The sequence below is a fragment of the Rhinatrema bivittatum genome, chromosome 3 (assembly GCF_901001135.1).
Source record: "Rhinatrema bivittatum chromosome 3, aRhiBiv1.1, whole genome shotgun sequence".
Classification (NCBI taxonomy): Eukaryota; Metazoa; Chordata; class Amphibia; order Gymnophiona; family Rhinatrematidae; genus Rhinatrema; species Rhinatrema bivittatum.
In genome coordinates this window covers 365,325,453-365,352,219 of record NC_042617.1, presented here as the reverse complement: position 1 = coordinate 365,352,219, position 26,767 = coordinate 365,325,453, and the positions used below count along the sequence as shown (strand labels likewise).

Sequence of the window (26,767 nt, the reverse complement as noted above, 5' to 3'; positions counted from 1 at the left end):
GGACAAAAAATCCCTGCCACCCAAGGGTTGGAGGCTCACGTGGGGGCTTCCATGAGCTCCGGCGGCGAATGGCCACAGGGACAACTAGAGCACTCAATAGCAAACCCAGAGCCTGGTCAGTGTGCTCCACAAAGTCAAGGCGGGAAGAAGAGGCATCGGTCGCCCCACACCTCAATGGCCTCAAGAGCGACAAGGGTATTGGGGCAGCACCATATCACAATGTCATTGAGGCCACGTGCTGCACTGGTAACGAGGCCACATACCGCGATGACCCAGTGGGCAGCCGCAGCCTCAAGGGTACGCACCTCGATGGCATCGCAGGCCTGCCACCGCTTCAACCTCAACAGCCCCAAGGGTGGCCACATACGCATCTTGATGGGATAGAGGGCGTCGATGGCACCATGGGTGTCGAGGGCCCTGCAGGCATTGAGGGCACATCAGCATTGATGGTACCATGGGCATAGTGTGCAGCGAGGGCACCATAGCAGAGGGAACGCGATATCGAGTGGTGTCGATGGCACTGTGGTATCTATGGCAGTGCGGCCTTGATCAATGGCATCGAGGGCATTTGTGCTGCTACTCCGCGACCTTGATGCCCAAGCCGATGCAGCGAGACTCTACTTCCATCAATCCTGATAGCACAGGCGGCCTCTATGGCATCGTGGGCGGTCACACACCTTGATGGCCTCAAGGGCGTCCCTGCACCTCGTCGGCATCAAGCGTGATATGGTGCATAATGGTGGGCCTGGTCTCCGGTAAGGTCCTGAAATCTATGTACCAGATGAACGGTACGCTGGTCACAACTTTGCATGGGCAACTGTTACTGGGCATGGCACTGAGGTGCAGCAGCAAGCTACTAGCCCAGGCTCCTGCTCACCCTCTCTCCCAAGGAGACTGTATTGCCAAGATTAGCAAGCAGGAGGGAAGGCTACATCTTCCAGGGCTCCCATCCATGGAGACTAGTTCCTTGGGATGTGGGAAGGATGAGCTCTTCTCCCCACAGGAACGATATGGTCCTTGATCCCTGCACCATCCGAATCCATCGATGCCTTTCGATTGATGAAACAACATGGAGCTTCAGCCTGGGTAGAACTCAGGCGAGTCCCCAGGCTCAGTGGCCTACACGGATCACAGACAGACTGCGTCAGTCAGTCCTGTCAGCACTGGGGAAAGGGAGAAAAAGGAGACAGAGCAAGGAGAAAGAAAAGGAAAAAGAAGAATAAAACTACCTTAAAGAAAGAAAACAGCTGCAGCTCTAGAACAAAATCACTTACAAGAACTGTGAGAAGAGAGCACATGGCTCCGCAGGGGGAAAAAAAAAAAAGAGATTGAGGGACTCTGCCTAGGGGGCAAGGTGATGACTACAGCTATTCACAGTAGAGTATGTTCGAGAGTTCTAGAATTTTTGAGGTCAAAGTTCCATGCCGGGCTCCATCTTGCTTGTCTGAGCAGAATGGAAAGTTTTGCGCTGATGACCTGGATAGCCCAGGTTAAAATAAGCACCTCAATATCAGGGCGACCTTCCATGCCATGAAGGATGGGAGGGGGAGACACTACACCAATGAAGTCCTCCTGTCTTGGAACCCACTAGCAGACTTTGCCAATGGCATCAACCTTTACTTAAGTTCTGAGGGAGACTACCACGAAGGAAGTCCCTTCTTTGCTATGCTCAACCCCTGACCTGAGACAGACCTGGGAACTAGCACAGCTAAGGGAGGGGGGAGAGCCATCCCATGCTTGTAGGAATGAGAGGGATATTAATTCTGTCTCAATTTTCTGCACTGAGAGTCCAAGAAGAAATTACTACTTACCTAATTTTGTTTTCTTTAGTGTAGACAGATGGACTCGGGACCAGTGGGTTATGCACCTCTGCTAGCAGATGGAGACTGAGCAAGCTGATGTCACAGTATATATACTCCTGCGGCGACTTCAGTCCACCAGTATTCTCTTCAAAAGCAACTGTGAACAGACTAGCAGAAAACTTGATTAAAAACAGTCAACCAGTACTGTACCCAACCAACAGGAAACACTGAACTCAGGTAATAAATGTATGTATCCCAATCTAGGATGAACACTTACCAGTAAATCCCTGAAACACATAGTCCCACAGAAGGACCATTAAACCAACCATGCGGCAGCCAAGGGCGGGAAGCTGAGTCCATCTTTCTACACTGAGGAAAACAAAATTATCAGGTAAGTAGTAATTTCTCCTTTCCTAGCATGTAGACAGATGGACTCAGACCAGTGGGATGTACCCAAGCTACTCCCGACTAGGGTGGGAGACTGCCCGCAGTCTAATCAACACCACACGTGCAAAGGCTGCGTTCTCCCAGGCCTACACATCCAGATGATAATACCTGGAAAAAGTGTGTCAGCAGTGCTGATACATTAAAGGACACTCCAGGCTGAAAAGCCTGAATATGATAGGGAACACAGAGAGAAAGGTGCTTAGGTTTCTCGTTCATTAGTTTGTCAGTCAACTGAGAATGTGCATCCAGCTGGCTCGCGCTGAAAAATTTCAAGCATACAAAAATTAGGCGCCCCCAAGAGTAAGCGCTGCAAAAAAACAAACGTACAAACAGTGCACCAAAATCTGGGCACACCACCGATATGCTTAAAAAATGTGTGCACAAAACTGAGCTCACAATTCGTACTAAGAGCTGGACACACTGCACACACCAATGTTCCTGTAGAGGGCAGACGACACACAGAAACACAAAAAACGCTGCCAAGGCCTCCCAAAACGTGCATAGGAAAAAGCCTAACAACGGGACCTAGGCACACGACCAGGCTGCCCAGTTCTCTTAACCCCCATGGGAGTGGGAACGAACGTCGGAACCGCACACCGAGCATGGAAACCAGAGGAAGTCCTATAAAACTCCTTTACACTGTCTGACTTTTTTTTTTTTTTTTTAACTTATTTGAGCTCAGCCCTTCCTGGCTAAGTAAAGAGATTGTCTCTGCTGCAGGGGGAAAGAGCATCTGCCGTCACCACCATGCTCAGCTTCCTGCACCTGCTGCCTTTAAGCTGTACAATCAGCTAAGTCCAAGGCGGCGGAAAATCAGCTACTGGACCAAGCACACATCTGAGGTACCACAGAAATCACCTCAGGAATTCTCAACTGGGGGAGGGGTCATCTGATATCACTGCAGGAGAGCAGGGCTTTTTTTTTTTTTTTAGTTCTTCTAAAATCTGAAGCAATCCCCATAAGGAGATGCACATCCACCATTAGCTGGAGACGGAGAATACTGGCTGCTGATGTCGCTTGCTCAGTCTCCATCTTCTGGCAGAGGTACATAACCACTGGTCTTGAGTCCATCTGTCTACGCGCTAGGAAATGATGCCTTGCTGCTAAATGAGGAGAGACTTTGATGCTCAGCTTCACACCGAGACTTAAGGCTCTTACTTGGCAGCACCTTCCTGGCATGATGTTGCTGAGTCATAGGGGACATTTGGCCACAGCTGTAGCAGGTGGAGTCTGGTCCAGGTAGTGATAGCAGACTAGATGTGTATCTGTGAAGGACATCCGGCATCCACAGATTCAGACCTTAAAGCCGCAAAATGTGGGCTTCTTGACCTTATCCATACTTATCAAGATTCTTTATTTAAAACTTAGATGGTATGTCTGAGGGGCTGCTGAGGCAGCAACAAAAACAGAAGAGACTATGAGAAAGTAAAAGGCATGAAGGCCCAAAAATCAAAATAATTACAAAATATTTACCATATTTGTATGGTGGTTCAGATGAATAAACTGGACTTTCAACAGGCAGTGCACACACACAGGAACTCCCAGCCATGCTCAGTAAAGTCTTACTGAGCTCTGAAAGCTGGATCTGTGTTGGCTGATCTGTGACGTCACTCATGCATTATGACTAACTCATACCTGCTCGCTGACTGAAAATATGCAAAAACTGTCTTCCCTGTTCCTACCACTTCACAAAATAGACAATTTAAAAATTGAGCAAATTATGGAGGGGAAGTGGAGACAAAAGCAAATAGTAAAGGAAAAGTTTTCCTTGGCTCCTAAAATTTCTAGGAGATTGCTCAAATTTTCAAGTAGTTTTTCACCCCAGTCTTATTCATAACTTAATTATTAAGTTCAATCAACATTTTCACCAGATCTACTTCATCTTAAAGTTTAAGAAAGTGTATTTAACTGTGCAACTAGGTGATCCTTCAAATCACTATCAAACAGCAGTTATACACTTATAAAAAGCAACACATACATTATTCCACAAGATCTTGTTTACCTTTGCCATAACTTCTGGATCTGGATCTTCTATAGGATCAGCCCATTCCACTGTAACAACATTCCCCCATACTTTCACTTTGCCACTCATTAACCTACGCCTGGCTTGAGCAGCAGTTTTATGATCTTCATACTCAAGAAAACAAAAGCCCCTATTTTTTTTCTTGTCATCAGGCTGGTGATACAATATGACATCTGTAAGTCCTTCTGAAAACAAAAAAAAGAGCAAATCAGAATTACATTCTAATATACAAAGAATCTAAAATCAAGGAATATGCCTGTTAATAAAAAGAAAACAAAAATGAGTAAGTTTTCAAATGGAAACAGCTGCTGAAGTTACCATTCTATAACAAATGGAACTGACAAAAAAATTGTTGGCAATTTGAACTACAAAATTGTAGGACTCTGTGATAGCCTCTTCAGCCATTACATTCAAATACTATACTAGCAGGCCCTTCCTTCTGTTACCTTGATTGCTTTAGTTTATCCTACACAAAGTACTGGACACAACTAGTAAAGATGAAGTAGTAACATCTATGAGCTTCCCCAGGATTCCCACAAAAAAAAAAAAAAAGTGACACCAAAACAAGAATATTTACTATAATACTCTAGAAGTAACCGAGCTGGATTTTCCAGGCAAAAAAAAATATACAAAAATTTAAACCAGATTAAATGTATGCAAACAAATCTGATGAATATTCATTATAGATTGGGTTTCAAAAATCCATTTGCTTGGGAGCAGGAGGCAGTGTCTTCAGACAGAGCCGGGGCCTGTGAAGCAGTGGGAATGGAATTAAGACTGCAGCTAGGGTTGGGCAATACAGAATTGTGGTGGGAGAGAAGAGAGGAAAGACGACTATGCATGGGTGGGGAGGGCGAGTGTGAGAAGGAGAATGAGAGGGTTGCAATAGACTTGTGTGCACTTGCCAGGGAAGAAATGAAACACTACTTTCTCCTTCAAACATATTTGGGGGGGGGGGAGCCAGCATACCTTTTAAATGCATTTCATCCCTAACAAATCAGTCCTGAAGGAATTTTCAAATTTCCAATTATAAGTACCCCAGAAAACAGTTTGATGGCTGAAAGTGGCCTGAATACTCCCATAAAAAGAATTTGTTCATGAAAGTTGAAAATTAATTAATAAAACAAAGATGAATCTTGAGGTTGTTGTGCAAAACTTCAAAATGTCCTTCAGTATGAATACTCGCCTGGCTCAATTCTAAAAGTTTTTAAAAAATTCAATCAGGCCAATGCAATATCGGCATCCGTAAAACGGGATGATGAAGCACCCACTCTCCTTACACACACCAATGCACCTCTCCGGGGTACCAAATTAATATTTAAATGGGCTGCCACGGTAAAAAGGAGGTGCTAGGGGAAATTGTGCGCAACTATCGCCTCTTCAATGGGTGCCCAGGAGAGGTGGCTGTCAAGGGTTAGGAAAATAGATGCTCAATTTTACGAGCGTCCATTTTTCCTAACCTGTGCATAGTCACGGGTTAAGAAAATGGATGCTTGTTAATTGAGCATCCCTTTTCCTAACATGACTGCCTGCACATTTTTTTTTTATTAAAGTATTTCCTTTTTCGGTTCCTCCAACTTAATATCGCCACAATATTAAGTCAGAGAAACTACAGAAAATGGAGAACTTACTTACCTGATGATTTCATTTTCCTTAGCGTAGACAGATGGACTCAGGACCAGTAGGTTTATGCTCCCCTGCCAGCAGACTGCGACGGAGCAAGCTGACGTCACAGTATGTATAGCCCTGCAGTGACCCCAGCCTGCCAGTATTCTCTTCAAAAGCAACTGTGGACAGCCTAACAAAAAACTTGATTAAAAAACATTATGAAAAACAGATAACCAGAATTGTATTCAACCAACCATAAAACACTGAACTCACTAAGATTCTAGGTACCCCAAGCTAGGGACTGGATGAACACTTACCAGTAATCCCTGGAGACCCAAAGCCCCACAGGAGGACTATTGACACACTCATTCGGCAGCCGAGGGCGGGAAGCTGAGTCCATCTGCCTACACTAAGGAAAAGGAAATTATCAGGTAACTAATTTCTCCATTTCCTAGAGTGTAGACAGATGAACTCAGGACCAGTGGGATGTAATACAGCTACTCCCCAACAGGGGTGGGAGGCTGCCTGCAGTTCAGTCAACACCGCACATGCAAAGGCTGCATCCTCCTGGGCCTGCCATCCAGATGATAAAACCTGGAAAAAATGTGTAAAGAGGACCATGTCGCAGCTCGGCAGATATTAATGGGAGACAACAGACCTACCTCCACCCATGACACTGTCTGAGCCCTAACCTGAGTAGGCAACGGCTTTCCAACATCCACATATACAGCCGTGACTACCTCCTTAATCCAACGAGCAATGGTAGCCCACAAAGCCAGAGCGCCCCGCTTACTCCTGCCACGGGAACAAACAGGCAATCCATCTTTCAAAATGACTCAGAGACCTCCAGATACCACTCGACAAGTCGCTCGACACCCAAGGAGCGTAAGAAGCAAACAATGACATGGAAAATTATAACACCAGTAAGATTTTATTTTGATTAATTTTATCTCAGTTTCATTTTATTTCTGTTTTATCTTTTTTAATTATCCTAACTTATTTTAATAATTTTATTTGCTTATATCATCGTAATCAATCTTAAGTTTTTGATATTTATAATTTTATCTTCTTTGTATTGTGTTGGTTTTATAATTTTATTTTGCTTGTATAATGTGATTTCATTTAATGTTTTATGTTTTAACCATTGTGATAGAATACTGAACGACGGTATATAAAACCAATAAATAAATAAATAACTAAGCGAAACTCCTCTGCATCCCTAACCTTATCCAGGGTTGGCAAGGAGTTGAACTGATTCAAATAAAAGTCCGAGACTACCTTGGGCACAGCTGTATACAGCTGTAATACCCCCAGAGTCACCCGAAGAAACTGCTCATGGCATGACAAGGCCTGCAGCTCATAAATTCGACGCACAGAACATACAGCCACCAGGAAAAAGGTCTTCAAGGTCAATAACCGTAAGGAAAGACTACACATGGTCTGAACATAGGGCCCACCAAAAAATCCAGAACTAAATTAAGACTTGACAATGGAACCGGAAACCTCAAGGAAGGTCTAAGATGCTTAACTCCCTTCAAACAAATGGGCCACATCAGGATGAGATGACAATGAAACAGCATTCACCAGGCCCCTGAAACAGGCAAGAGCCACAAACTAAACCTTCAAGGAATTAAGGGCCAATCCTTTATTCAATCCATCCTGCAAAAATTCCAGAATAAGAGGGAACTTAACTGAATGGGGAAGAACATCTTTTCCTCACACCAGGCCTCAAAAACTCTCCAAACCTGCACATAAGCCAAGGAAGTGAAGAACTTGCAAGCGCAGAGTAAAGTGGCAATCACCGCAGAGACATAACCACAGTTTAATAGGCGAGCCCTCTCAAGGGTCAAACCATAAGACAGAATAGAGTTGGATCCTCATGAACAACCAGTCCCTTGTTGTAACAGATCCATGTTCGGCAGAAGACGAAGGGGGGGGTGGGGGCATCCACCAGGAGTAGTCGCAAATCTGCATACCGTGGACGCCTGGGCCAGTCAGGCGCCACAGGGAGTACTAGCCCCCTGTGGCCTTCGATCTTGCAAATTATCCTGCCCAGCGAGGGCCATGGAGGAAAAGTATAAAGCAATCTGTCTTCCAGCCAGACCTGTACGAGAGCATCTACTCCCAGGGACCACAGATCTTTCCTGTGACTGTAAAATCGAGGAACCTTCGATTTCGAGAAGTCACCAGCAGGTCTAGGAACGGAAGGCCCCAGCGATCCACAATCAGCTGAAACGCCTCGGCTGAAAACACCCACTCTTCTGGGTCCACACTCTCCCTACTGAGAAAGTCTGCTCTTACGTTGTCTTTTCCTGCAAGTGAGAGGCCAAGATCATCTGCAGATGACCTTCTGCCCATTCCATCAGCTGGTCTATTTCCTGCGACACTTGCTGGCTCTTGGTTCTTCCCTGGCAATTGATATAGACAACAGTCATCGCATTGTCCAACATCACGCAAACTGCTTGATCCCATAGCCTGTGGCTGAACTGCAAGCATGCAAGCTGTATTGCCTGGGCCTCCAGGCGATTGATGGTCCAGCGGGACTCTTCAGCAGTCCAATGCCCCTGGGCCATTAACTCCAGACAGTGAGCCCCCCAACCGTGGAGACTCACATCTGTCATGAGTACCAACCAGGTCGGAGAGGACAAGGGAGCTCCCTTTCTCAGATGATCCACCTGCAACCACCACTGGAGGTGGGAGCAGATTTCCATCGGCAAGTGGAGCCGAACCACAGAGTCCTGAGCTGCAGGTTCCAACAAGATAGCAGAGAGCGCTGAAGAGGACGCATATGCACCCTTGCCCACGGCACCATTTCCACAGTAGCCGCCATCAAGACGAGCACCTGTATGTAGGACTACACCTTCAGGCGCATGGTGTTCTTCAACTGACACACTTGAGAAATCAATTTCTGGATCTGAACTTCTGGTAGGAAAACTCTGTCCTCTCCCGTGTCAAACCAGACCCCCAGATACTCCAACAACTGGAATGGCTGAAGATTGCTCTTGCTCAAGTTCACCATCCAACCAAGCTCCTGCAATAAGGAGATCACCTTGAGTGTCACCAGGTCTTGAACGAGTAGATGTGACTCTATTTACACTTTCGAATAATAGAAGGACTAGGGGGCATTCCATGAAGTTAGCAAGAAACACATTTAACACTAATCGGAGAAAATTCTTTCACTCAACGCACAATAAAGCTCTGGAATTTGTTGCCAGAGGAGGTGGTTAGTGCAGTTAGTGTAGCTGGGTTCAAAAAAGGTTTGGATAAGTTCTTGGAGGAGAAGTCCATTAATGGCTATTAATCAATTATACTTAGGGAATAGCCACTGCTATTAATTGCATCAGTAGCATGGGTTCTTCTTAGTGTTTGGGTAATTGCCAGGTTCTTGTGGCCTGGTTTTGGCCTCTGTTGGAAACAAGATGCTGGGCTTGATGGACCCTTGGTCTGACCCAGCATGGCAATTTCTTATGTTCTCTCTGCCTGAGAATGGGCTCGAATCAGCCAGTCGACCAAATACAGGTGCACCAGGATTCCTTCTTTTCACAAAGTTGCCGCTACTGCCACCATAACCTTAGAAAATGTTCTGGGAATGGTGGCTAGACCAAAAGGCAGCTCCCGAAACAGATAATGGCGCAAAGCATAGAAAGCCCTGGTGTTCCAATTGGATGGGAATATGAAGGTAAGCCTCTGATAGATCCAAAGTCAGAAATTCCCCCGACTATACCGCCATTATCACAAAGCTTACGATTTCCATGCGAAAATGAGTCACCTTCAAGTGATGGTTGACTCTCTTGAGATCCAGGATAGGATGAAAGGAGCCCTCCTTCTTGGGCACAACAAAATAAATGGAATAATGCTCCAAACTTTGAGACATGGCCACCGGAACCACAGCCCTCAGTCTGAGGAGCCTCTGAAGGGTGAACGCCACTGCCTGCTTCTTCTATGGGGAGTGGCAAGGGGACACCATGAACATGTCCCAAGGAATACTACGAAATTCCAGCGCATATTCTTCTCATATCACCTCCAAGATCCAAAGTCAGACATGATCTCGACCCACCCCTGATAAAAGAGACACACACATCCCCCTATTTCCTGCTCCAGAAGGTAGATAAGCAAACCTTCACTGAGAAGCTCAGGAAGGTCCATCACCCAAGCCCACTCCTCTCTTGGGCTGTCGGATACAAAAGGACAGAGACCTACCAAAAGGCCGAGTTTGCTGAAAGGTCGTCCTTCTATAGGGATGAAAACGCCTGGAACCCTGGAGATGACCCCTCATACCAAAAGGGTGCTGTAATTGCTTCTTATCCTCCGCAACCGAGGAACCAGAGACTCGCCTCACTTTTGGGCCAGTTTCTCCAACTTGCTCCCAAACAAGAGCGAGCCTGTAAGATCGGCTTTGGAGGCTGCATCAGCTGACCAATTTCGCAACCAGAGATAACGCTTGGCCGCTATCACTGAAGCCTCGCCTCTGGCCGAGGTCCAAACCAAATCACAGCCTGTGTCTGCTAAAAAGGTGGCAGCAGGCTCCATAACCGCTCTGGAATTCCCTCAAGACCCATCCTCCTCCTGAGAGAGAAGCAGACAAGATCTCGCCACTAGGGCGCAACAGGAGGCAATCTGTAAAGTCATCGCCATCACCTCAAAGTCTTGCCTAAGAATATCCTCAATCCTTCTATCAAGTACATCCTTCAAGGCTGTTTCTCCCTCTAAGGGGATAATTGTCTGCTTAGAGATGGCACACACCATTGCATCCACTTTGGAAAAAAGCAAACGCTCTCTCACAGCCGGAACCAGCCCTTCCAATGTCCAACCCCCTTTAAAATGTGCCTCTGGGACATCCCATTCCAGATCAATCAATTGCTGAATGGCATCCATCACACGGAAAAAAAAAAAAGGCTTTACTTACGGAAACCAAAATGGGATTCTTCCTCTACTCTGACATAGCATCCAAACCAGGGACACTCAGCTGTTTCAGGGTCTGGGAAAACAGGGCTGGCAGTTCATTTCTATGAAAGAACCACAACATGGTTCGATACGGTTCCAGCCCTGAAGGAATTTCCCCATCTTCTAGGGAATCAGGATAAATATCATCAGTGCCATCTGGATTCCTGTTGGGAACACCTGCAGAGAGCCGAGGTGAGCCGTAGCGCTTACGCATAGGACTGGAAGAGGGACGAGCCACCAGCTGAGGCTCCGACCGGACAGGAGTGAGGGAACCAGAGGACTGCGCCTGAAGAAAGGCTTGTAAGCCTTGAAAAAATTCCACGCAAGAAAAAGTAGCCGGGTCCAGACCAAGCCCAGAAGGAACTCGAGCTGGAGCTGGTCCCACCGAACTGCCCACGCCAGCAGAGGAGCCAGTCAAGGGAGAACCCAGATCTGGCATCCCACCAGTCAAGGCCGTGACCAACCCATCATCAGAATGGGAAAAGCCAGGCTTAGCAAAATCCGAGGAAGACAACTCTAGCTGAGCAGAGCTGACACAGGTTAGAAGCCAGGTCAAGCTGAGAAACCCTAATATGACAGGCAACACAAATAGGAAGACTCTTAAGCTTCTTGCTTACCGGCGCCATCGCAGCAGTAAACTTGCATCGGAACGGCTTGTGCTCAAAAGTGGAATGTGCACAAAAAAATAAGCACCTAGGAGAAAGCGTGGCAAGGTGCATGCACGACCTGTGCGCCAAGTTAAGTTCGGGAACAGTGAAAAATTTTGTGTGCGTAAAAACGAGCACACAATGCGTGCGCAAAACAGATGCATTGTGCACACAGACGGCCTATAGAGGGCAGAACACCACAAGACCACGTGAAAACGGCCTACCACGTAGCGAGCAAGAAAAAAGCCAAAGTGCGGGGCCTAGCCCACCGGGGGCCACTCAACCCGCCAGGCTGCCCAGTTCCCCAACCCCCAATGGGAGCGGGAACAAACATCAGTATATGCACCGAGCACAGAGACCGAAGTCCTGAAACTCCTCCGTCTCTGATTCAAGGTAAAACTTTCTTTTTTTTTTAAACCTTACCTGAGCTCAGCACTTACCAGCTGAGTACAGAGATGGTCTCCAGCTGCAGGGGAAGAGGGCATCTGCTGTCACTGTCACATTCAGCCTCCTGCACCCACTGCCTTTCAGCTGAACCAGCAGCGAAGTCCACACCGAGAAACCCAGCTACCGGACCAAGACACACCTCTGAGGGACCACGGAAATCACCTCAGTAATTCTCAAATGGGGGGAGGGACCTTTAGGTATCACCGCAGGAGAGTAGGGCTTTCTTTTCCTGAATTTAGAATTTCAAATTTTTCCTTCCAAAAAGCTCGAAGCAAACCCCCATAGGAAGATGCACGTCCATTATCTGCTGAAGACGGAGAATACTAGCAGACTGGGGTCACGGCAGGGTTATATATACTGTGACATCAGCTTGCTCCATCTCCTGGCAGTGGAGCATAAACCCACTGGTCTTGAGTCTATCTGTTTACACGCTAGGCAAGCAGTATTTTCTGCTTTTCTGTAAACTTTCTGGGTTCCCCAAGAATTAACGCCTGCTTTGGACTTGCTAACCCCCGTTTTGTATTGGGGGTATGGACATGCGCCCAATCGCGTGTTGAGCCATTCACTACGGCCAGTGCTCGGTATTGCACCGGCCTGTCTATGTTTCTCTGCAGTTTCCCATAATGCCTAAGAAGGGCCATGTCACAAACTCTCACAATAAGATCCAAGTATACACCATACATATCATTTGTGACAACACAGCCAATAAAGGACCAATTGATTGTAATAGGTTAAAGTTTCGATAATATGGCTGCTTGCACAAGTTCAGGTATAAGTAAAGAATTTTTAAAAGGATTGTGATAATTACAAAAAACTGTTTACTCTAGTTATGTTATTTCTGAAATACTGCAGAATAAAAGGTAAGCATCTTTCCTTTATGGCAAAAGAGACATACGAACAGCACAGTACTATGTTATCTCGACCTAGCTTGATGGTACCCTGTTAGAGAGTCCATCAAGCTAGAGTGAGAGAACATAGTAGAAATTTCATCTTTGTGAGACTTTCCTCACTCCAAAAGATGTCACATCTTCACCGAGGTGTACTGTGCTGTTCGTATGTTTCACTCTACATGAAAAACAGACCCCCTAAACCACCACCAACATCTCACCTCGAGCTATTAGATGCACGTCCTGTAGGCATATAAATAGTTGAACACTGAGGGCCTCCCCAGAGGCTCTCTACTCCACTCCTCTCTCCCCACCCAAGCCCAGAAATGGCCAAAATGCAATTCGAAAAATTTATCATGAATTACGTTATGGCCGTTTCGGACACATCACACAGCTTAATACCAGGAAAAAAGGTGTAGTTATTTCCAGTGTTAAAACCGTGCGATAGCATGCGTTATGCTATCGTACGATGCAATATTGCCCCTCATTTTCATAAATCCCGCCCCGTCCCAAAATTTGCATTTGCGCTGTGCGCTAGCGTTATCATGTGTTATGGCGTTAAAGCATGCATTAACATGTTAACGCGTTATTGTGTGCATTAAGGTCATAACGCATTTTGAAGAATGACCCTGTTAGTGAGATAAATATCCATCATTCACTTGCATTAAGATGAAGGTATGAAATTTTATCACTAATCAATTTTCCCAAGCCTTAAGTTCAAATTAACTCACCTGTTACTTTGCTAAATTCTTCAACAATCTGTTCCTTGGTTTTACTCTTGGGAATAGAGCCAACAAAAAGCCTATTATTGGCAACAGAGATGCACACCCCAATGTGTTTTCCAGAACGAATTTCATGGTTATTATACTATTAAAAAAAAAACACACAACACACCATTATAAGGTGGTAAATAGCACTTAGCCCTGTCAGTCATTGCACTAGTGCAGACCTTCAGTCTCTTTGAAGAAAAAGGGTAGCCCTATGAAGTAATCATAAGGCCAACACAATATTATAATTTTCATTTGTTCCTGAAGGTGGCAGAATTAATGCTCATTATTCCTTTGCAAGAGAAAGATGGGACTTATACAGCAACAGTCATACTTGCATGCCGAATGTGTATTTCCAGATACAGTGCCTCAGACAAAGCATTTGTCAAGCAGCTACAAAGTCTGAAAATATCACACTATCTACAGAAATCTCATGGAATATGGTACTTTTCACTAAAGACAAATGTCAAAGTTGATATTTTTTAGGAATTTGTCTGGAATGAGCAGTAGTCAAAAGTGAACTACTCATATTGTTTGACTTTACCATCTTACCTATAAAGCATAAGTTATTTACCTGTAGCTGATGTTCACCAAGGACAGTAGGATGTAAATCTTCACAGATGGGTGATATCATCAGAGCCCCAGAGTCAAGCTGGACTTCATACATTCTAAAGCTTTCAGAAACTTTTTTGAGCATGTGCAATATTATCTCGCTTCACAGCCGTTGCACAGGAACTCTCTCAGTTACTTATTTAAATAATAGAAGCCAACTCCTAGTGAAGGTGGATGGATTCTGTAAGGGCTCACATCCTGCTTGTCCTGGAAGAAAGCATGCTACTTACCTTTAGCCAGTATTTTCTGAGGACAACAGGATATAAGTCCTCACAGGTAGGGGAATCACTAGCTACAGGTTTCCTTTAACAAAAAGGCGAATACAACTTGAACAGTACCAACATGAACAAAAATGCTTTTTGATGACAAGCACTTTCTAACTTAAAAAAAGTAAAGAAAGCAACCTGGAAATAAAAAAGGATAGACCCCGGGGAGATAGAGTTGGAGTCTAAATTTAGCAGAGTTGCTTACCTGTAACAGGACAGCAGGACAGCAGGATGTTAGTCCTCACACATGGGTGACATTATTGGATGGAGCCCGACATTATTGGATGGAGCCCGATACGGATGGAGCCCGATACGGAAAATGTTTGTCAAAGTTTCTAGAAACTTTGACAGGCACACTGAGCATGCCCAGTATGCCACTAACTATGCGTCCACGCGGGGTCCCTCTTCAGTCTTATTCGTGAAAAAATAAAACAGAGAAAAACCAACTCTGTGAGGTGGCGGGCGGGTTTCTTGAGGACTAACATCCTGCTGTCCTAGGAGAACACCTGATACAGATAAGCAACTCTGCTTTCTCCAATGACAAGCAGGATGGTAGTCCTCATACATGGGTGATTAAGTTGCTCCAGACCGGTCCGAACATGTACAGCAAAGAACGGGTGCCAACAAGTGTAGCTGCCAAAATAGGAGCAGGCCTGCCCCTAAGGATAGGGCCCACGGAGGAAGAGTTGGATTTTTATGGCTGGAAGAGATTACGGAGGACGGACTGTCCGAAACAAGTGTCCTGCTGGCCATCCTTGTCCAGGCAATAATTGAAGGCATATGTGTGGAGGGAACGCCAGGTTGCTGCTCTGCCAATCTTGTGAATGGGAACTGCACGCAAGTGATCCACTGAGACTGACACCAGACAGTGAGCCTTGACGTGGCCATCAAGCTGCAAACCCGCCTGTGTGTAACAGAAATCGATGCAATCTATTAGACAGTGGGATAGAGTCTACTTGGAGACAGTGATTTCTAATCAGTTTCTGCCGAAGGAGACGAAAAGCTGAGTGGAGACGCGGTGGGGTGTTGTCTGTTCCAAATAAAAGGCAAACCACCTCTTGCAATCCAATTGTGTAGAGCACATTCACCTTGGTGAGCATGAGGCCCTGGGAAAAAAGAAGGCAACACAAAAGACTGGTTCAGATGGAACTCCAAAACCACCTTGGGAAGGAACTTCGGGTATGTCCATAGGACCACCTTCTCATGACAAAATTTCGTATAAGGCAGGTACGACATCAGAGCTTGCAGTTCACCTACCCTGCAAGCTGATGTAACTGTGACTAAGAAGATCACCTTCCAGAAGAGGTACTTTAGGTCACAAGAATGCAATGGTTCAAACAGAGGTTTCATTAGCTGTGAGAAGACTACGCTGAGATCCCAGGAAACCACCGGGGGGCGAGTGGGGGGCTTTAGCTGTAGTAAGCACTTTTTTGAGATGCGGCAACCAGAATTGTACATAATATTCAAGGTGTGGTCTCATCATGGAGCAATACAGAGGCATTATGACATTTTTCGTTTTATTCACCATTCCCTTCCTAATAATTCCTAACATTGTTTGCTTTGACTGCCACAGCACACTGAGCCGACGGTTTCAATATATTATCCACTAAGACGCCTAGATCTCTTTCTTGGGTGGTAGCTCCTAATATGGAACCTAATCGTGTAACTATTGCATGGGGGTTTTTTTTCCCTATATGCATCATCTTGCACTTATCCACATTAAATTTCATCTGCCATTTGGATGACCAATTTTCCAGTCTCACAAGGTCTTCCTGCAATTTATCACAATCTGCTTGTGATTTAACTACTCTGAATAATTTTAATTCATCTGCAAATTTGATTTCCTCACTCATCGTATTCCTTTCCAGATCATTTATAAATATATTGAAAAGCACGGGTCCCAGTACAGATCTCTGAGGCACTTCAATGCCCACCTACCTCCACTGAGAAAATTGTCCATTTAATCCTACTCTCTGTTTGTTGTCTTTTAACCAGTTTGTAATCCACTGGGGACACGGAGGGGAGCGGAGTGGAAGTCGCTGGAAATGCAGCCTGGAACCCTAACAGACAATGGATAGGACCCATAGGTCTGATGTGATTGAGATCCACCGATCTGCGAATAGCTGGAATTGACCCCCGACTTCCGTGGAGAAGGCTGGCTCATGCTCCCTAACCACGAGTCAAAACCCCGTGGCGGGGTTCTGCGGTGGAACTGTAGGTGTCTCTGGCTTGTCTTGGGGGCAGGCCGTTGAGCCAAGGGCCTCGGTACATGTGGGTAATATTTTTGAGTCAGACAGAAAGGACATTTAGAATATTGTCGTGGAGGCTTTCTGGTAGGCTGGGTGTCGGAAGTACTAGCCAACTGCTGAAGGGTCTCCTGGTAGTCCTTCAGCTGAGCCACAGCCTCCTTAATTCTGTCTCCAAACAGGTTCTCCCCGTGCACAGTAAGTCAGCCAGACGGTCCTGGACCTCGGAGTGCAAAGTCAGAGGCCCGTAGCCATGCCCATCTGTCAGGCTCCAATGCCTGCTGCGGCAGTTCTCATGGCTGTCTCGAAGACATAAGCCGAACGAACCTCATGCTTATCGCAGTCCAGGCCCTGCTGGTCAATAGATTGGAAGTCTTCCTGGAATTGAGGAGACGCTCACTAAGTTCCAGGGCCTGCTTCCACAGGTTCCGGGAATACTGTCCCATGTAAAGCTGGTAGCAAGTTTTGTGGGCAGTGAGTATGGTGCCCTGAAACACTTGGCACCTCAATGCATTAAGAGCTTTATGCTCATGTCCTGGAAGAGCGGAGGCATGGCTACGTATCCTTTTAGCCTTTTTTAGGGCTGACTACCACCACCGACTGATGGCGGTCGAATCCAGTGGACAGCTGGACTAAGTATACTACCTCTGTCAGCTAATCGGCGGCACTGAGATGGAATGCTCCCACAGGCAAGTCACCAGATCCTTGAAAATGTCATGGACTGGTACCGCCATCACTTCTTTCAGGGCATCCATGAATTGCAGGATCTCAAACATTTTATGCCTGCAGTTCTGCTCTGTCAACAGTTGGAAGGGAAATTAAGATCCTCGGGGGGAGATCGCTGTCATCCCTCCGATGGAGAGGGTTCGAAAGGCAAATCTTCCAGTTTCTCGGAGGATGATACCAATGCCTCCCCCTCCCAGGGGTCATAGGGAGCTTTCCCTTCACTATGAGCCTCCAGGGGGGGGGCGGCGGCGAAGGCCCATCGGTGGGCGCGGCATTGATAGGCCGCAAGAGCAGCAAAGGATTAGATGGTGTCGGCGAGATAGGGGTCACCGAAGTTATTCGTGAAACCAATCCCAAGGGCCCTAGGAAAGCTGGCAAGTGAGGTGGCACTGTGTGTCTCCAGGCCATCAGGTCGTTCCTCCTTAGAGGAGTCCCTCACTGGTATGGGGGCCAGTGGTGGTGGTGCACCCACTGGCCACAAAGGGGCTTGGGGCATCGTTGCTGGCTGCATCGGCAAGATACCAAGCAGCATGTCGAGCCGCTCTAGCAAAGAGCAAGCACCGGTGGGGCAGGCTCTTGCGACGGAGGCAGTACCTAGGGAACCGGAGGCTCAAGGCCCTGCAGGGCCCGGCCAACCGAAGCACCTCTCTAACTCCTCCTCAAAGGTTGCCGAGGATAGAATGGCCTGAGGAGCCGCCGGTGCAATCGGGATGTCGCCTGGATCGAGGGGAACTGAGCCCTCCACCGGTGTTAGTGAAGGCCACCTGGAGCCATCACTAGGGTCGGAAGGAACGGCTTCCTCCACCCTCGACCACTTTGTGGGATGCACAGGGGTTGATGCCTTCTCACGGTCTGGTTTCGACAAAGAGGATGATCGATGACTGTGTTTCTTCGACCTCTCTAGATGATTACCATGGTCCTTGCCTGGTACTGGTGGCAATGTTAAGGAAGCCAGCCGTAAACAGGATGTCAGGGATGGCAGATGATCCCCTGTGCCTAATTCAGGGCCAGGCAAAGCAAGAGGAGGCAAACCCGATGGAGAGGCCAGGAGCTTCTTTCCAAGCGGGGTGGTGGTCCCCGAAGCAAAGGACGGATCTGACCACTTGGACCCGAAAAGTTTTTCCATTTTTTCAAGATGGGCCCAGACGACCCTTGGGGGTCATCTGGGCAGAAAGATCGCAGACACGGACATCGTGGGAAGCCCCCAGGCAGAGTATGACGACCTCGTGGGGACATAGTCCAGGGGCACCAGCGAACACTGGGAGGGGGAAGCCATTGGCGATAGACTGCGAAGGCACGAAGCATTTACTGATCGCTGCCCGAGGAGGGCAAGGACCCTACACAACGTGTGGAAGGAAAAATACTTCAAAGTAGCAAAAATGCCAGAAAGAAGTGCGAACTCCAAAACCAAGGCGCGATAGCTCTACGGAAAAAAAGAGACTGGATAGGGCCCCCCACGTGGACTTGTGGTTAGCGGAATGCTGGACATGCTCGGTGTGCCTGTCAAACATTCTAGAAAATTTGACAAAAGTTTTCCGTGTCGGGCTCCATCCGATGATGTCACCTATGTGTGAGGACTACCATCATGCTTGTCTTTGGAGAATAAATAAACCTTTCAGGACAGACTGAGCATACCTACACTCGTGTTGGGAGTCCCGATCCAAACACTAATGAGATGTAAATGTGCTGACTGAACTCCATGTTGCAGCTTTGAGGATTTCTTCCATGGAGGCGGATCTTAAGTGGGCCACTGATGCTGCCATGGCTCTGAAACTGAGCCTTGACATGCCCTTTCAGAGACAAGTCTTTCGGAATATAACAGAAAGAGATGCAATTTGCTAATTAGACAGTGAGTACTTAGCAATGACAATTCCTAGTTTACTTGTTTGAAAAGCTGGGGAAGGACTTTCTAAGGGCTTCAGTCTGCACAGAAACAAGGTTAAAGCTCTCTTGTAGTCTAAATGGTGTAAGCCTGTTCACCTTTGTGGATATGTGGTTTGGGAAAAAATACAGGAAGAACAGTCTACTGGTTAAGGTGAAAGGCAGACATTACCCTTAGGAAGGAACTTGTGAGGCATATGCAGAATCGCTCAGGGATGGCAACTTTTAAACAGCCATGTGGGCGCACATGTATGCAAATATGCAGGCTTGCACCAATGAACGCAGCCATTTTCTAACATATGCATGTATATGCACACATGGTATAAATAGGTTGTACGTGCGTATATGTGCGCACAATTTTATATACACGCGTGCATGTGCGCACAAATGCACAAATGGGGGACTTTTAGTAGATACATGCACAGACGCAATTACCAGTTTCCCCAGTTCACCCAGGTAACGGATAGGATTTTAACACCCCCTAATTAAATAGCCTCCCTTTTACTGTTAGCCCCAACCCTTAAAAGTTCCGCTGACTAGCTTACAGGCCGATACAGTACAGTGCGCTCCGGTGGAGCGCACTGTTAACCCACAATTGGACGCGCTAGCTTTACCCCTTATTCAGTAAGGGGTAATAGCGCGTCCAAAATTTGCGTCCAACCCCTCCCCCCTCCCCTTGAACCTAATAGCGCCTGCAACATGCAAATGCATGTTGATGGCCCTATTAGGTATTCCTGCGTGATACAGAAAGTAAAATGTGCAGCCAAGCTGCGCACATTTTACTTTCAGAAATTAGCGCCTACCCAAAGGTAGGCGCTAATTTCTCCGGGCACCAGGAAAGTGCACAGAAAAGCAGTAAAACTGCTTTTCTGTGCACCCTCCGACTTAATATCGTGGCGATATTAAGTCGGAAGGGCCCGAAAGTTAAAAAAAAGTAAGAAAAAATAGAAAAAAAAATTGAAATAGGCCCGCGGCTCGAAAACCGGATGCTCAATTTTGCCAGCGTCCAGTTTACGAACTGTGGCTGTCAGCGAGCTCGAGAACCGAAGCCGGCAAAATTGAGCGTCGGCTGTCAAACCCGTTGACAGCCACCGCTCCTGTCCAAAAAGAGGCGCTAGGGACGCGCTAGTGTCCCTAGCGCCTCTTTTTACCGCCGGCCCTAATTTTAATAAATTACTGTATTGCGCGCACAGGAGAGTGGCCTGGGCACTTGACCGCTCTCCCGCGATTTTACTGTATCGGCCCGTTAGTTTTTAGTTTCATAACTTACACACCAACCAGAGCAGAAGTAAAGTTACATGGTAGGATCCCCGGCGTGCGCATAAATACTTATGCGCTGGTTTCATTCAAAAATACAGGAACATTCATATCCCACCCACCCCTTCTTCGAAAAAAAGGTTTTGTGCGCATAGTGGGACGTGTGTACTCACACGCCTTTTAAATCTGTGCGGCGTGCTGGCCTGACTTCTGTGCATATCTCTCTGCTTTGGTGCACGCAGAGCTTTTACAATTCACCTTTATTATTTTAAAAAACTTAGTATGAGGTGGGTAAGTCATTAGGGCCTAGAGATCATGGACTGTGTGCCAAAGTGATGGCCACCAAAAATATAATGGCTCAAAAGGAGCTTTCATCAACTGCCATAGTACCATGTTGAGGTCCCAGGATACACCGGGAGATTTTAATGAAAGTTGACCTCACATGAATCTGACAATTAAAGGTAGTACAAAGATGGTTTACCTTTCACATGGTCAGGGTTTAATTTATAAGGGAACAAACTGGAACGGAGCTCCCCTACTTCTTTTCAGACTTAAGAGTCAGGGCAGCAAGGGTGTTCTGCTCCAACCCCAACCCTCCAGGCAGCCTGTAGGGAAGAAGGGGAGAGGGAATGAGCCTGTATAAGGCAGAACAGAGAACAGCTACTCTGCTCCCTGATCCAGCCCCTCCCCACTTATTCTGCAGGGAAGAGGGAGGGGCATACTAGCCTGAAGCAGACATTGCAGAGCAAAGAACAGACACAAAAAAAGTTGCTGAATTAGCACATTTGAGGGGAGGGAGGCAAGAAGGTGGTGATGTTCCCTTCGTTCCTCCCTGAGAAGTCAAAGAGCAGGCTGCATTTTTGAATTCCAGGGTCACACATACCCTATTTAAGGAGGTTGAGGAGAATGGGCAGTACACTCCAGTCTGCCTCCAGACCCCCAAGGCAGAGGAAAGCCAGTGAAAAACCAGCTGATTCTGGCTTGAAGGGGCCTTTGCTTTACTGGCTAAGAAGGGGAGAGGAAGGGAGATGCTGGAGAGAGAATTTTCCAGGGAGAGGGAATTAGTAACTATCTAGGAGGGGGGACTACCAGGGATTGAGGTGAGACTTGGGAGTGAATGACGACCATTGGAGGAATAATGGAGGGGGGTAGGTGAGCTGGAGATGAAGGACCAGGAGCACCAGGGCAGAGAGAAGAAAGACTAGATAGAGATAAAGGGCACTAATGGGCGAAAGAGTGCTGAGAATGAAGGACCACTGGGGTAAGGTGGAGGAGGATAGAGTGTGCGTTTGCATGTGTGTGTGTGTGAGAGAGTGTTGACACTTGGCCCAGGTCCCTCGCACAATCCTGGCTCTACTCCCTCCTCCCGCCAGCCCCACCGCATAGTTCCACTTCCTTTTTGCCTACAAATTAAGCCCTATACATGGTAGTAGTAAATGTCAACTGTATTAAGGTGAACCCTAATAGAGTCTCCCACATTCTCATTTGTGCTTCAGAATATAATGAATGGATACTACCACAATCTTCTTGTGGGGTGGGGGGAGAATTGCAAAATTGGAGGTTAAATCATGCCAATGTGGTTTCACCATTGTACATCCTGAATTATGTATTTTAAATGTGAACCTCCTCAAACATGTTCTGTATGAGCTCGGGTTATATATCTTTTTAAATAAAATATCAAAAAGTTGTGATACAAAAGTTATTTGAACAGTTTGTATGGAGCAGCAGGAAGAATCTAGGGTCTTTCCCTCATACCAGAAGGCAAACTGCTCCACTTAAAACTGTATGACTTAATAGTAATCTCTTCTAGAAGCCAGAAGGACAAGACACACCACACTGGGTATCCAGGGAACAGAGTACTACCCTTTCAACATCCAGGATGTGAGGGCTAGAGACCTGATGCTGACATGGAGTACCGTTCCCTGGTTCTGTGCAGTTGGGCAACTCTCCTACACTCATTAAAATGAATCTTTGATGGACAAACCCTGAAGAAGTGGAAACCAAACCTGGCTTGCCCAATCAAGATCTATGAGAATAATAGTCACTCTATATTCGAGTTTCAGGAAAGTCTTCATCACTAAAGAAAATCAGTGGATATGTGTACAGAAGACTCTCTCCCCAATCTATGGACAAAGCATTGAAGGCTAGTTTGTCTTTTGACTCTCTTCTAAAAAAAAAAAAAAAAAAATAATAATAATACTGAAGAGACCCTCTTGTTTACAGGAAACATAATGGAGAAATTACTTACCTGATAATTTCGTTTTCCTTAGTGTAGACAGATGGACTCAGAACCAATGGGTATAGCGTACTCGTGCTAGCAGTTGGAGACGGATCAGATTTCAATCTGACGTCAGCCCCTAGTACATATACCCCTGCAGGAAGTGCAGATCCTCAGTGTTCTTCCTTGCAAAGCATTGTGGATATATGTTTGACTGACCGATTGGTTAATTTGATTAACTTGTATAACTTCGTAACTATATAAACGTTATAACTTGATTAACTGGATTAATTTGAACTGGTCGATTGAGTATAGCTGGAGACCGCCAGGGAGCTCAACCGGAAGGCGTCGACACCCAGCCGGGTGGAGACCTAGGTAAATGAAAAGGCGGCTTACCCTTGAATCATTTGCAATACCATGCGTGACGGCAGCCAAGGGCGGGCTGCTGAGTCCATCTGTCTACACTAAGGAAAATGAAATTATCAGGTAAGTAATTTCTCCATTTCCTAGCGTGTAGCAGATGGACTCAGAACCAATGGGATGTATAAAAGCTACTTCTGAACCGGGTGGGAGGCTGCTTGTGACCCACTCAGTATTGCCCTTGCAAATGCCGTGTCCTCCCGGGTCTCAACATCCAGACGGTAGAATCTGGAGAAGGTATGGATGGAGGACCATGTCGCCGCCCTGCAAATCTCGGCGGGTGACATCATTCTTGTTTCTGCCCAGGATGCTGCCTGGGCTCTGGTCGAATGAGCCTTGATCTGTAGAGGCGGAGGTTTCCCTACTTCTACGTAGGCCGCCTTGATGACTTCCTTGATCCATTGAGCTATGGTTGCCCGCGAGGCTGCTTCCCCTAGTCTTTCCCCGCTGTGAAGGACGAAAAGGTGGTCCGTCTTCCGTACGGGTTCTGACATTTCCAGGTATCTGGAAAGGATTCTGCCAACGTTGAGGTGACGTAGACTACGGGCTTCTTCTGAATTCTTCAGGGCTCCCGCCGACGGGAGCGAGATGGTCTGGTTCAGATGGAAGTGGGAGACCACTTTGGGAAGGAATGACGGTACCGTGCGCAGCTGGATGGATCCCGGAGTGAACCTAAGAAAGGGTTCACGGCAAGACCGCTTGTAGTTCAGATATGCGTCGCGCTGAACAAACTGCCAGTAGGTAGACAATCTTCAGGGTCAGCTGATGGAGTGATAGCCCTCGAAGAGGTCTGAAGATGGTTCCCGATAGGAAGTCCAGACGAGGTTGAGATTCCACAGAGGTACCGGCCACTTCAGAGGTGGACGAATGTGTTTGACTCCTTTCAGGAAACGTGACACATCTGGGTGAGAGGCTAGGCTATCGCTCTCGCCCCTGGTGCTGAAGCATGCCAGTGCTGCCACCTGTACCTTGATGGAGTTGAGGGACAGTCCTTTTTGGAGTCCGCTCTGTAGGAACTCCAGCATCACGGGAACTTTAAGTGAACATGTCTTGATGTCGTGATCTTCGCACCAGGCTTCAAAGATTCTCCAGATCCTTATGTATGTTAACGATGTGGAGAACTTGCGTGCTCGGAGGAGGGTGTCTATTACCACCCCCGAATATCCGCTCTTCTTCAGGCGAGCCCTCTCAATGGCCAGACCGTAAAAGAGAATTGAGCTGGGACCTCGTGGAGGATTGGGACCTGTTGTAGCAGGTCTCTGAGAGGGGGCAGGGGTAGAGGATTCCCTGCCAGCAGTCTTCTCATGTCTGCGTATCACGGTCTACTTGGCCAATCCGGGGCCACCAGAAGAACTAGTCCCTTGTGTAGCTGTATCTTGTGAATGATTGCGCCCAAGAGGGGCCACGGCGGGAAGGCATATAGTAGGGTCCCCCGTGGCCAGGCCTGCACCAGGGCATCGATCCCTTGGGATTGTAGATCCCGCTTGCGGCTGAAATATCTGGGTACTTGGGCGTTGGTTCTGTTCACCAGAAGGTCCATTTCCGGTGTTCCCCACCGGTTTACTATCATCCGGAAGGCTGCGGGAGACAGCTTCCATTCTCCTGGGTCTAGACTTTCTCTGCTGAGGAAGTCCGCCGTGATGTTGTCCTTCCCGGCGATGTGGGCGGCGGAGATCTCCTGTAGATTTGCTTCCGCCCATGCCATCAGTGGGTTTATCTCCAGTGACACCTGTTGGCTTCTGGTTCCCCCTTGTCTGTTGATGTAGGCAACCGTTGTGGTGTTGTCGGACATCACCCTGACCGCTTTGCCTCGGAGTCTTTGGGCGAACCGCAGGCAGGCGAGTCTGACTGCCCGCGCTTCTAGGCGATTGATGTTCCATCCTGCCTCTTCTGTGTTCCACTGCCCTTGGACGGTTAATTCCTCGCAGTGTGCTCCCCCATCCCCATAGGCTGGCATCTGTAGTTAGCAGAGTCCAGGTTGGGGATGATAGTCTTGAGCCTCTGTTCATGTGGCTGGGCTGCAGCCACCAGTGTAGTTTGGTCCGAACTGTGCCCGGGAGGGCTAAGCGTACGGTGTAGTTGTGCGACCGTAGGTTCCAACGGGACAGCAGTGAGTGTTGTAGAGGCCTCATGTGGGCCCTCGCCCAGGGGACCACTTCCAGTGTGGATGCCATCAGCCCTAGGGCCTGCAGGTAATCCCATGCCGTGGGGCGAGGGTCGCTCATCAAGGATTGCAACCGGTTCCACAGTTTTGATCTCCTTGTGGGAGTCAGGCTGACTTTGTCTTCCTTGGTGTCGAAGTGGACCCCCAGGTACTCCAACGATTTTGAGGGCTGCAGGGAACTCTTGTTTGTGTTGACCACCCATCCGAGGCTCTCCAGTAGACACTTGACTCTGTTGGTTGATTGGATGCTTTCCTCTGGTGACTTTGCCCTGATCAGCCAGTCGTCCAAGTAAGGATGTACGAGGACTCCTTCCTTCCGCAGTATTGCCGCCACTACTACTATCACCTTGGTGAACGTCCGTGGTGCTGTGGCTAGCCGAAGGGTAGGGCCCGGAACTGGTAGTGATGGCCCAGGATCTTGAAACGTAGGTAACGCTGGTGTTCCTGATGAATTGGGATGTGCAGGTACGCCTCTGACAGGTCCAGGGAGGTGAGGAACTCTCCCGGCTGTATTGCCTTTATTACGATCTCAGGGTTTCCATGCGGAAGCGGGGGACCTTCAGGTATCGGTTTACGGATTTGAGGTCCAGGATTGGTTGGAACGTTCCCTCTTTCTTGGGAACGAGAAAATATATGGAATAATGACCAGAGTTTATCTCCTGAGGAGGTACCGGAATTATGGCCTCGAGGTTCAGTAGCCTGGCCAGTGTAACTTCCACTGCCGCCTTTTTGGTGGGGTCGTGGCAGGGGGACTCCACAAACTTGTACGGCTGGGGGGGGGGGTGCGTATGAAGTCCAGGTAGTACCCTTCCCGGATGATGGCTAGGACCCACTTGTCCGAAGTTATCTCGACCCATCTTTGGTAGAATAGGGCCAGTCTGCCCCCTATGGCTTCCCTTGGATGGGTCGGCTGATTCTCATTGCGGAGCGCGGCCGGGCACTGAGCCCGAGCTGTTTCCCCTCTTGTTGTGCTTGTTCCGAAAGGACTGGTTCCTGCCCGGAGGGCGGGGCGCCTGGTAGCTGCTCCTGTATGGGTTGAAGCGCTGCGAGCTTCTGCCCCTGGAGGCCCTGGAAGGCTGTCGCTGGGCTCTCCTTGACTTGTCTTCCGGAAGGCGCGGTACTGGGGATTCGCCCCATTTGCCCGCCATCTTTTCTAAATTGCTGCCAAACAGAAGTGTTCCTTTGAAGGGCATCCTTGTGAGGCGTGTTTTGGAAGATGGGTTGGCCGACTAGCTTCTGAGCCAGAGCTGTCTCCTGGCCACCACCGCCGATGATACTCCTCTGGCCGCTGTGTGTACGAGGTCTGAGGCTGCGTCCGTTAGAAAGGATAGCGCTGGGTCCAGGATATCTCCCGGGGTGCCGTTCCTGGCCTGGGATAAGCAGGCACGTGTCACCACGGTGCAGC

General features: G+C 47.7%; 1 protein-coding gene across 11 annotated transcripts in view; it reads right to left on the bottom strand.

The window, feature by feature from the left end:
* SYNCRIP (synaptotagmin binding cytoplasmic RNA interacting protein) overlaps positions 1 to 26,767 on the bottom strand; it is a 192,312-nt gene that overhangs the window by 58,498 nt on the left and 107,047 nt on the right. For 10 of the 11 annotated variants that reach the window (XM_029595474.1, XM_029595477.1, XM_029595476.1 and 7 more), the window contains 2 exons: positions 13,537 to 13,672; positions 4,252 to 4,457 (listed from right to left, as the gene is read on the bottom strand). In XM_029595474.1, coding sequence (XP_029451334.1) covers positions 4,252 to 4,457; positions 13,537 to 13,672 — 342 coding nt within the window. The remainder of the gene's footprint in view (positions 1 to 4,251; positions 4,458 to 13,536; positions 13,673 to 26,767) is intronic. The other variant, XM_029595475.1, reaches the window with a different exon arrangement.